The sequence below is a fragment of the Mycteria americana genome, chromosome 3, assembly GCF_035582795.1.
Source record: "Mycteria americana isolate JAX WOST 10 ecotype Jacksonville Zoo and Gardens chromosome 3, USCA_MyAme_1.0, whole genome shotgun sequence".
NCBI classification, from domain to species: domain Eukaryota; kingdom Metazoa; phylum Chordata; class Aves; order Ciconiiformes; family Ciconiidae; genus Mycteria; species Mycteria americana.
Window position 1 is genome coordinate 8,151,293 of NC_134367.1, and position 12,486 is coordinate 8,163,778.

The 12,486-nt window shown below is 43.8% G+C and overlaps 1 protein-coding gene across 1 annotated transcript in view; it reads right to left on the reverse strand.

The window, feature by feature from the left end:
* The window catches only part of EVA1A (eva-1 homolog A, regulator of programmed cell death), a 214,712-nt gene that overhangs the window by 146,156 nt on the left and 56,070 nt on the right, over positions 1–12,486 (reverse strand). The window contains exon 2 of the mRNA XM_075497792.1: positions 8,958–9,172. Within this exon, the coding sequence (XP_075353907.1) occupies positions 8,958–9,172 (215 nt within the window). The remainder of the gene's footprint in view (positions 1–8,957; positions 9,173–12,486) is intronic.

The window sequence follows — 12,486 nt, forward strand, 5'->3', positions numbered from 1 at the left end:
GATTTATGCCCTGGATTAATCTCACTGCAGTGACCCAGGTCTTAAAGCAAGGGCAGCCTCAAGCTCAAAACCATGTCTTTCTAGTGGGCATTGCAGATGAAACACATTTCTCGTGCTCATTTTGTTGTGCTCATTAGCTAAGTAATTGCTTGTGCTCATTAGATAACAACCTTTTAAATCTGGAACTGGATGCAAGCTCTGCAAGAAGGCTGTCCTCAGCCATTCCCAAGGGTGCACTCGTTTTTATTCTGTCTCTTCAAATCACTCTTCAAGAAGCACTTCCCCTGCACGCTTAAAATAAACCACAACTGAGCTTAACACCCAAGGCAATTAAACTTATCTCAGTTCTTAGTCCCTTGTAGTAGTTCATAGATTCAACACACTTAGGGTGAAACTTTGGACCCATAGAAGCCAATGGTGAAACTCAATGGGAACTAGGATTTTGCCACAGGGCTGCTCTCTGTACAGCCTCCATCATCAAAGGAACATAAGGATGACTGCAAGGCATGTCAGTCAGGCATGAAATTACACAGAGGAACCCCACTAAATAATTGCCCAAATTGTATGTTGCTGAGGAGAATAACTCAGAGAGCAAACTGCATGAACGGATCAGAGTTGTGTGCAGTCAAATGAAGATGGGCAGAGATTTGTACTAAGAATTTTACACAAGAAGATACTAGTAATTTTTAAAAAAATGATTAAGCATTTTTAGGTCAAATTCGGGTATAGCCATGATGGTGGAGTTACACCAACACTTATATTGGTGCACCACCATGAGTTTTGCAATGAGAAGAAGTAAATACAGCAAAGAAGGCAGCATGAATTCTCACTACAAAGCCACACAGCACAATGCATTCATAATGGCTTCATGTCACGTTTCATTTGAAGCTTGATACTTTTTTAGATACCCCTGAATGTTGGTATTACTTTAAAACACAGTGCAAACGTAGTACTTTTAAGTTGAAAACTTATTTACAGGTCCTTTTTCCAATTATCTGAAGATTGCACGTTCATCTCTATTCATTCATGCAAATTACTGAAGTCCATGGAGTAAGAGGATTTTCCAAGGATCAGTAACAGGGAAGGACAGAGTACACGAGGAAGCGAAATCCTTGTTGGTGAGATATAGGTTACCTGCCTATGACTTCATCAAGCAACCTTCCCAGCCTGCTCCACTAGAAAGTAATTCAGCTCTGCCCAAATTACCACATTCAATCTGTGCATCACATGAAGAAGAGATCAAAGGCCCTGAATCCTGACCGCTGATCTACGGCAGGTTTTAGCACCCCACTAGCTACCTCTTATCACTCTCCCATGGACCTTGCAGCACTCACAGCAGTTAGCAGGAGGGAACTATGCCCACACGTTTGGTGACGCACATTAACACACCAGACTGTGAAATAAAGAGCTGAAAACTGGGCACACATTCCCTTTCACCAGCTCTGTTACAGGAGTAGTAAATGCCAACAGAGCAGTAGGGCAGGCAGCAGTGGGCTGGGATGTTAAAACACAACAGCAAGGTTCACCAGAGCTCCTCTGGCAGAGCCTTGAAAAAGCCCAGAGCGATTCACAAAGAGCAGGAACGTGCTCAGCAAATAGGACCTGATAAAAGCTGCATTACAAATATCACCTAATTAACCATTACCTACATTTCCTAACAGTAGGAAACTTAATCTGTATGCGGGGTCAACTTCAAAGGGAGAGGAGGTCTAAGCTGAAGAAATACAAAAGGATGCATAACCAAAAGTCATGGGATTAAAGAAAGGGAAAGCTTAAAACATAAAGTGGGAAAAAATCATTGAGAGCAAACCATTACACTGTCAAGCAGGGTCTTAGTGGCAATGATGGAAGCCCCATGACTTGGAAAGTTTAAATTTAGAGTAAACAAAGCATTAGGAGGCTTACACCCTGGGGAGCAGTCCTGCCTCATCAGGGAGACAGGCTGCACTGGCCACCTCTGCCTCCAGTGTCTCTTCTTCTGCAGTACATAATCACACTGCTCTGATGAGCTATTTCAGCCAAGCCAAAGATTTCAAAGATACGGCAATTTAGAGATTATCTATGACCTCTGCATCAAGCAGTTTTTCTACTTGCAAATAGTTAGCTAGGGGAGCTGCTTGCCAGAGAGTTATATTTCAGCCTGGGCAAGATTCATGAAAGAAGCTGCACTGGTTCTCTGATTTTTAAGAGCAACTTCGGCACTGCAGTAACCTCTTCTGGACCCTGAACTCACTGCTCACCATCCTCTGCAAAGTAATTAATACAGTATGACGAAGAGTTGCCTGAGCTGCTCTTTAATTCACTGACATTTCTGAGACGGAAACTTCCCGTGTTCAAACTACCTGTAAACTGTGGAGATCTAATATGCAATATGACGAACAGTGGGCTCTCCTCCCAGTGGTACTGATGACCATTATTCTTCCTTTCTGTCATTTTTCTCCCTCTTTTCCCTTGACCATCATCATCTTATAGACATTCAGAGTCATGAGAAAGGACCGTTTCTCTAAGTTTATACGGTGCCAATACAGCGGGACCCTAATCCCTGTTGAGGCCACGTAGAACTGTTACATCAGTGGGACTGTACAATATCCTGTGACTGGGCATGGCAGTAGCCACTGTCCTTGGCCTACCAAGAAAGCTAGAGCAGTTGAATCATTTTCTTCTACCTTGTATTTTACTCTCCCACACTGTTAATCCAGAATACTTGGGGAAAATAAAACCCTTTTCGGAAACTATAAAACCTTCCAGCCCCGTCATTTTGTGATCAACAACTGGCCCATACTTTGAGAGTCATGCAGCTACTGGAAAGTTTATCTCATCTTTCTGCCACCGAAAAGGTCAGCTCCCCTTTGCTTTCTATCACAGAAACCTTCCTGGTAGGTGCAAATAAAAAGGAGGGAATCCTGTGGTTAGCATGCAAGGAATCTGCTGCCCTTTGTATGGTGGCCTCATGCTGCTGGAGTGACAGCCAGTCGGTGGCAGCAAAGGTGTCCTGTATCTCACTTAAAGGACAAAAGGAAATACCACATCAGCAGCACTAGTGATTCTTGTCAACAAGGACTGGTTGTCCGGGAGAGTGTTGAAAGAGACCCAGACCACAGGCCATGCCTACAGTCCCTCCCCAAGCTGGCTAATCTTTCTAACAAGACACATGACTCCACAGCACCAGCTAAGCATAGCTCGTCTTGGGGAAACAAGTCACACGGTAAAACATTGCTCTCTGAAGTGCAGCTTCCTGCTGATTTCAGTACATGCATCTATTGGGACAGAAGTTAGCCTACAATGTCTTTGATAAAGAGACTCACCCTCAGTCAGTTTGTAGACGACACCAAGTTGTGCGGGAGCGTTGATCTGCTTGAGGGGAGGAAGGCTCTGCAGAGCGACCTGGACAGGCTGGATCGATGGGCTGGGGCCAATTGTATGAGGTTTAACAAGGCCAAGTGCAAGGTCCTGCACTTGGGTCACAACAATCCCATGCAACGCTACAGGCTTGGGGAAGAGTGGCTGGAAAGCTGCCTGGCAGAAAAGGACCTGGGGGTGTTGGTCGACAGCCGGCTGAATATGAGCCAGCAGTGTGCCCAGGTGGCCAAGAAAGCCAATGGCATCCTGGCTTGTATCAAAAATAGTGCGGCCAGCAGGACTAGGGAAGTGACTGCCCCCTGTACTTGGCACTGGTGAGGCCGCACCTCGAATACTGTGTTCAGTTTTGGGCCCCCCACTACAAGAGAGACATTGAGGGGCTGGAGCGTGTCCAGAGAAGGGCAACGAAGCTGGTGAAGGGTCTGGAGCACAAGTCTGATGGGGAGCGGCTGAGGGAACTGGGGTTGTTTAGCCCGGAGAAAAGGAGGCTGAGGGGAGACCTTATTGCTCTCTACAACTACCTGAAAGGAGGTTGTAGAGAGGTGGGGGTCGGTCTCTTCTCCCAGGTAACAAGTGATAGGACAAGAGGAAATGGCCTCAAGTTGCACCAGGGGAGGTTTAGACTGGAGATTAGGAAATTTTACTTCACTGAAAGGGTTGTCAAGCATTGGAACAGGCTGCCCAGGGAAGTGGTTGAGTCGCCATCCCTGGAGGTATTTAAAGGACGTTTGGATGAGGTGCTTAGGGACATGGTTTAGTGGTGGACTTGGCAGTGTTAGGTTTACGGTTGGACTCGATGATCTTAAAGGTCTTTTCCAACCTAAATGATTCCGTGATTCTGTGATAAATATCTGGGAGCAGAAACACCATGGATAAGTGCTTCTCCAGGGCTTTTTATTTTCCTTCTAAATAAGTTTTGCTCCAGGGCTTTCTGTTTTCCTTCTAAATAAGCTGTGGTTTTACTTTTCTGTCAATTTACCAAAATGAGAATATTGCAGGTAGTCTGCTGTAAAGTGTAATCTAGTTTTCTGGTAACAAGCAATAATTTTAGGCCAACCATTAAACATTCTTCCATACAGACCTTGAGTTGTTTATTGCTGAAAACAAGTGACACCAGGAATACTGATCCAGAAATGAGCAGTTGAGGAAAGCTTTATAAACAAGCCACTCCAAACCTCCTCCTCTTCAGCTGAGCAGCTTCCTTCAAATATACACATGCCTCCACATATTTTTGCAGGCACAAGTAGTGTATTGTGAGCTTGGCTAGGAGTGACTAGGTTTTTTGGTAAAGGGATTCCCTTATCAGTAGGCACTTATCATTAGGCAATGCAGAACACTTAAAACACTCCTATTTCTCCTTTCTCCTCTGTGCCAACGTTTATGTGTTCATATGAATAAACATACACTGCTGCTGTATCTGTTTATCAGCTTTCTTATTTCCCCAGAGGCAAGATCTCATAAGATGTCCCCATGGCAGGGAAATTCAAATGTATGCAGTAGTGTGAGAGGCGAGAGAACCACAGCATAAGGGAGAGGCTAAAGCAGATGAGGATGGTCCCTAGCAGACCTCCCTGGAGTAAAAGGTGTCTCCAGATGTTCCCGTGTCTCCCCCTGCTGTGCAGCAATGTAATTTAGCTTCTTCTCTGTACCCTCACACTAAAAATCAGACATTGTGCAGATTAAAAATGAGCTTGACCAACCCTATCTGGGTGACATGAGATTACAGAGCAAGAGAAAAACTCCACTGTGAAAGCAGGATCCACCGACCTACCAAAAATCTTCAAGCTCTCAAAATTATTAGGTTGCATGCATGGACCAACTGCACCTGCACAATTGCTCCAAAGGAGTAAAGGTACGTGGGAGTTACAGGTCATCGCGACGACACCAACACTTACAGGACTATGTTAACGCAGCTCTGCACCTTCAGGACCCAAGCTAACATCTCTGCATGATCCTGCTCTGGTGATGTAGACCTTCTAGTGGGCACACAACTCATCTCTCTGCATAAATTATGTGGATAAACACTCTGTTACTTATTGCCAACCATTTTCAGTGGCATGACTTCAACATGCCTGAGGGTGGTGAAACACTGGAACGGGTTGCCCAGGGAGGTGGTGGATGCCCCATCCCTGGAAACATTCAAGGTCAGGTTGGATGGGGCTCTGAGCAACCTGATCTAGTTGAAGATGTCCCTGCTCATTGCAGGCGGGTTGGACGAGATGATCTTTAAAGGCGCCTTCCAACCCAAACTATTCTATGATGACCCTTAATGACCCTTAATATTAAAGAATTTACTACTTTGGGTGAAAAAATGAATAGACTTCGGTCCTAACAGCTGTTCTTCCTGACCTACAAGCAAGAAAACAGATGGTTCAGCAACCATAAAGCTTCTCCTCACAGACCTCCTCTGCCAAGGCAGGACTGTTTGCACTGCATCGGTCCTTTTTACCAGAGCCACCAAGGCTCCAGATATTGCTCTTCTCTGTCCCCCATCCAGCCCTCCTGGCTGGGATAAGGTGTTGTGGTTCAAAATCAGCACAAATCCAAAACATAGCCCCATACCAGCCACTATAAAGAAAATTAACTCTATCTCAACTGAAACCAGGACATAAAGACACTGCTCTCTTTTACTTCCCAGTCGGGAATACCTTCTGCAGGACGCCACAAGGAAAGCACAGAAGAGCCAATACCAGACCAGACTGTTAATTAACAGCACTAGTGCCCCAAATTAGCTTCTGTTATCAAAGGGTGAGTGGGAACTTTCTACACTTCTATCTTCAAAATAGCTCAAAGATTCTTCATTAGTACAGGACAAATCTCTCTTCCCTTCTTGCCATATATCTCATGTGACTTGTGCTAACTCTGGGCTCCCCCGTTAAACTGAGGGAAGATGTTTAAAAAGCAAATAATGTCTGCCTTTCAACACAACTTTATTTTGTTGTTCTGATCTCTCCATATTTGTGTGACTTGATCTAAAAGTTAACAAGAGACCAACCACATCAAAACTGAAATCCCAATCTGAATGTCCAAGCTCTTTGTGCATTTGGAAATCTCCCACTGAAGCTGACATTATGGTGTTAGAATAACAGAAATGTGTAGTTTGGGGTCACTGCCTTAATGTCTCGGACACGCTCTCCCAAGTGGCCTGCATTTCATTTCAACCAAAAACAAGTGACTAAAGCAAGAGATCCTGGCAGCCGACCACATAAAGCTGGATTAGTAGTGGTTGTCTCAGTGTAATCAACCCTTTCTTTTCCCTTTTTAACATAGAAACAATGTCTGAACTGGACATGTACAGGGGAGAGAGCTTCTAAATGGGAACTAACTGTTACTCACAGGTAGTGTTTGCAGGGAATAGTATTAATAACTGCCCCTTATACTCCCACCAGGCCACTCTGCAGAGAAGCAGCAAATTTATACAGTCATGGGTTTGATTAGACACAGTGATTTTATATACTTAATTTTGAAGGGTTTGGTTTGGCTGACTTTTTAAATTACTGACGATCAGAATATGCACACAATCGGTCCTGCCTACAGCAGCCGTATAGCTGAGTTTCAAAACCACAAAAGTACACGCAATTTTCTTGTCTACAGCTTTTCAATTTTCCTACATACATGCATTTCCTACCAGCAAGCTGCAGGCAGCTTGCCATTCAGCTTGTGGAGTTTCTGGCTTGCCCTTCAGAGAGGCCTTACTCCCTCCAGGATTGAGAAAGAAAACAAGATTCATCTCTGGCATTTGGACTGATCCTACCCTGGCCAAGCACGGCACATTGAGGTATCAAAGCCAGATTTGGGGCCACCAAAGAGGCACTGTGGATCTTCTCCAAAGAGACTCAGGAACTCGCCCAAGGTCCCTCAAGAAATTTGTGGCAGAACAGAGAATGTCAGCTACTTCCCTAGCACATCTGCATCAAATGAATAGGTAAGTTCTGCTCTCAGTCATGTAAAAAACTTACTGTACAAGAGATCTGCTGCAAGACTGCCTACAGGGAACACAATTCTCACTCTGATAAATAGGGGAGCTGTAATTACATGCACTGTAAGTGTTGGAGGCAAAGCTAATGGGTAACAGCTCTGAGGACATAAGGAACTAAGCCAGGCAGCTAAGGATTTCTTTTAAATCCCTCCTGCACATAAAACTATGGCATGGAAAGCCAAAGGTTACATCTTCCCTGTTCTCAAGTTCTTCCAGATGCCTTAAGTCACCTGCAAGGGATGAGGCTAAGCACATAGCTATCAATCACGCTGGTAAATGAAATGTTCCAAGTAAATTTTGCAGTAAATCAATAAAAGAAAGAAGGGAAGGCTAGCCTCTGCCAAAGTCTTCAGTCCATGTTCTCCCACCCTAAACAACACAACTGCCTCTTGTCTGTCATACTACGAACTTTCGTTATCATATCTGGGAAAACCTTCCACTGATAAGGACTGTGTCCTCCCATACTACAACTTAGTCATTTGTTATGCAGTGTTATGAGAGCAACTGCAAATCTGTCAGCTTAAGGGTTACGCTACAGGCAAACACCAACCCTGTGCAATTTCTTGAGAATTTACCACTGACATTTGGAAGCCAAAGCACTCGTATCAGCTTAAAAAAAAAGCTGTAAATTCCTCTTAAAAACCCTGGATGCAAGAGTGAGAAGTGATGTGGGGAACTCTGGCCTTTAGCCAAATTATAAAAGAAATTATTCACTAGCCCTGTAGGTTCATTAATCTAGTTCTGCTATAAATTTTTATTACGAGTTATTATTGATTCATAGCCATAAACACACTGGATGCTTGAGATCTTTGCCCGAAAGTTTTCACAGTTCCAAATCCTGCACTTGGAAAGGCTTGTGCTTACTTCAACATCCAGGAGCAGACCCCATTCATCTCAACAACATCAGCCAACTCATGTTTCTGATTTTAGTTGTTCCTACTGACAGTTGAGTAACACTGGCACCTTCCAAATAATCCTTCGATTTGCTGACATCACATGTGCTCTTGGGAGGATACATATAGTCAACATCCCCTACACAAGCGGACAGAGCTGATGAACTACTGATGCTTGGGAGATTACAAGCTTAAGTGGTGTATGATCACTTACAGTGGCCTAAGAGCCAAATGAGTCAGAAGAAGTAAAGCCAAGCATTGTCTCTGGGTTTCAAGTTACCAAAGTAAAAGCCTCTTGAAATAGGATCAGTTCCGAAGTAAAAAGAATGCCACAGCAACTTCTGAATGTGTTGAAAAAGCTAACCATTGGGAAGGAAAACTATAAAAAAAAAAATCTTTGAACCCAGTCAAACATAATGTGGTCTTGCAGTGTAATTCTGTTTCAACCTCATTCCTGAACTGTTATTGACTAGACTTGCAGCAAAATTAAGAAATTCATCAGCAAAAGCTAATTCAGTCCTGTCTAAACTACAAAGATGAATTACCCACTAAGCTGTGCGAGATGTCAGTGCTCCCATGCTGGGTAGCACTGCTTAATACAGGTCTGTGCAGCACCAGCACAGACAGCTGCTGCCTGGTCAAGGAAAGATGAAGTTCAAAATTAACACATCCAGTTTATGGATGTGTTACCATCCATAAAATGCATGGTATACCACATGCAATACCTGAAGGGAAGTGCCAACTGAACAGGCAACATCTTCTTTAATTAAAGTTGCATAGGAGTGGGGATAGCGAGAAGGACACATCTGATGACTTGGTACAATACGGCCATAAAAAGAAGACTGGATGCTGATGGTGGTTCTGTGAGGACATCTCAGGGAGACATATTCTCCATCGCAGGCATGGTCAGTGTAATTCTTTAGTACTTGTGATATGTAACCTGCAAAAAACGTGACAAAAACCATTATTAGTGAAAGGTAGTTAATATTTAGGTGATTTACAGCAGTGCAGTCTAACAAACACACAACTAATAAGCAATGAGGGACACAGATTTTATTACTCATCTCACACAGGTGCAAAGGAGAGAGACAATGACATGGCAGGAGGGAGGCTTGGTGATTTGGCCTTCAGCCATGTTATATATCCTTAGTGGAAGCAATATTCAGATGCTCCAACCTCTTAGTCCAATCATACCACTTATTTACATTGGCATAGCCATCAAGTTTACAGGAAATGCAGCTGAGCCAGGCTCATCATTTAGACCACATCTAGATACCACATGCAATTTTTGGCCCCCCAGTACAAGACAGACATCAATAAACTGGAGTGAGTTTAACAGAGGGCCACCAAGATGGTTGGGAGGTGGAGCACTTGCCCTGTAAGAAGGGGCTTGTTCAGCCTGGAGAAGAGACAGCTTTGAGGGAAACTAATAGCAGCCTGCCAGTATCTACAGTGAGGTTATCAAGGAGATGGAGCCAGGCCCTTCACAGTGGGGCATGGTAGGAGAATGAGAGATCACAGAATCACAGAATCGTATAGGTTGGAAAAGACCTTTAAGATCATCGAGTCCAACCGTAAACCTAACACTACCAAGAACACCACTATACCATGTCCCTAAACACCTCATCCAAACGTCTTTTAAATACCTCCAGGGATGTCTTTTAAATACCGCCAGGGATAACAGGCACAAGATGAAACAAGACAGTTTCAGACCGGGTATATGGAGCAACTTTTTCACTGTGTGGGCAGTCAAGCAGTGGAGCAGATTGCCCAGAGAAGTTGTGCAATCTACATCCTTGGAGGTTTTCAAGACCTTACTGGATAAAGCCCTGAGCAACCTGGTCTGACCTTGTAGTTGACCCTGTTTTGAGCAGGAGGTTAGACTAGCGAACTGAGGTCCCTTCCAACCTCACTTTTCCTATGAACTTGTGATCATGGGCAAGAAAGGCCCAGACACAGAGCTACTAAGGGAAAAGTTGGGGTTACAGTTGGTTGTATGAGGTCCTATTCCATCATGGCACACCAATCACATCTTTGATCTCCCTTCACAACATACCATTTTAATTCTTCTGGTTGCACTTTCTGTTCTAGGCCTTTGACACAAAAGCTTTGCTTTCTCTCCAATTCTGCAGAGTTTCAATCTTTTTAAACGGAAAACAGTATGCAGAACCAAATCTCTCCTGGTTTGTTAGAGGATGACGTTATCCACACTAATAAAGTTGTTAACAAAAATAAAGCATGGGGACAAAGCCTCGTTAAAGTTACACTGAGTTAAAAGGGCTGATTGCAGTCAGGTTGCCACAGCAACTGCCAAACAAATCCTGACTTTGCCACACTCAAGCCTGAGGGGAAACCACTGTGGTGCTGATATAGAGACATCTGTGCAGGGAACTCTACAGCATGTCCAGTGTCAGCGTCAGCCATGGCCCCATTCAACCCTGCAGACCTCCTCTCTGTAATGAGCTTGGAAGTCCCCTTCCCACTACTGGCCACCAACACAAGTCTACCAGTAGCAATCCCACAATGCCCTGTCCCTGTCTTCCTCTACCTCATTTCTTAAGAAATGGTAGACTCTTTCCTTAAGAGGTAGAGTAGAGAGAAAAGACAAAACTATTAAGAGAAACAAGTAATCCCTGGACAAATTCCTAAAAAGGAACCTGAGGTATATCTCAGACTTGTTTTTAAAAAATGGCTAAAATGTAACTATTCTCTTGGTGGCCCATAATCATAGAATAATCTAGGCTGGTACCTCTGAAAGTCATCTAGTCCAACCTTCTGCTCAAAGCAGGGCCAACTTAGACCAGGTTTCCCAGGGCCTTGTCCAGTTCTGAGTATCTCCAAGGATGGGGCCTCCACAGCCTCGCTGGGCAACCTGTGCCAATGCTTAACAAATTTCACAGTGAATATTTTTTTCATTACATGCAATTGGAATTTCCCATGTTATGACTTTTGTTTGTTCCCTCTGGATCTTTCATTGGGCATTTCAGAGAAAAGACTGGTTTAATTTCCTCTATACCTTTAGGTAGTGTAAAACAGTAATTAGATCCCACTCTCCTTATTCTTTACTTCTCCTAGATGAAAAGACCAACTCCCTCAGTCTCTTATTATTTATCATATGTTCCAGTACCCTTGTCGTCTTGGCAGCCAAAGGGACTCTCTCCAGATTCTCAACATCTTTGCTACACTGAGGGGCCAGCGTGGTATGCAGTTAGCCTTCATTGCTGCAAGGTGCACTGCTTCCTCACGTTCATCATCCTGTCTTCCAAGACATGAAAATGCACACAGGGAAGCACAATTCATGTGGTTTGAGAGAATTCATGTGGCTTGCTCAGAATCACTTCAATGTCAACTCTAGCTATCCTTGTAGACACATCCGTTGGGTATATTTACTCCACTAAGTTAAATACTCCCAGGACCTTTTCTCTGTCCCTAAGGCCATATCCAGCAACTTCCTCTTACTCTCCAAAATAGTATGGCTTCATCCAGAGCTTTTACTGGGAATAGTTCTTCTTCCATACCAACACTGAAACCTAGCTCAGGAGTTGTGTGAAAGAATACTGGTCCGAACAAATTTCAAGGTGCCTAAACCAACTGTAATCATTGTTCTTAGAAAGAACCAACACACAGTACTTTAGCTTCAGCATTCAAGCTGCCACTATGAGGGCTGCATTCTCTGATTTCTCTAGATTTTAGTCTGTAGTTCTTATTTAGCAGTTCTGTTGCTGCAGTGCCTCAAGGTGTGTGCCAAATAGATATTTACTCAAATCAACGTATTAATTTCCACGTCCCCAGAGCAGCATTTGCTTATAAGAAAAAGGATGAGACACAGCCCCAGTGATTAGAGTAAGTGACAGGGCTGCATCAGATCAGGGAACAGCACTGTTTAATTTAGTGCTTTTATCTCACTTGTTCAAGGAAGCACTCTGGGGATAAAATGAACTACTGGAGTGCATCTTCTTTCCCAGTCAGTAGAATACATGCTCTGTGTGATGCTGTACGCCTAGTCCTGGAGTCAGATCAGCTCTTCTCCCTCAAAAGTAAGGCAACCATATAAGATGGGCATCAGGAAAAGCAAACTACAAACAAAACCAGAATATAACACAAACCATTAAATCCCACTTTCTACGCTGTTACTCCAGTGCATTAGGACTTTTCCCTGAGGCTGACCTATCAGGGAGCCAGAGAAATACAACCAAAGTGGAGTCAAGACTCTACTGGCTCCTCTGAATATTCAATTATTCTGTCAGAACAGCC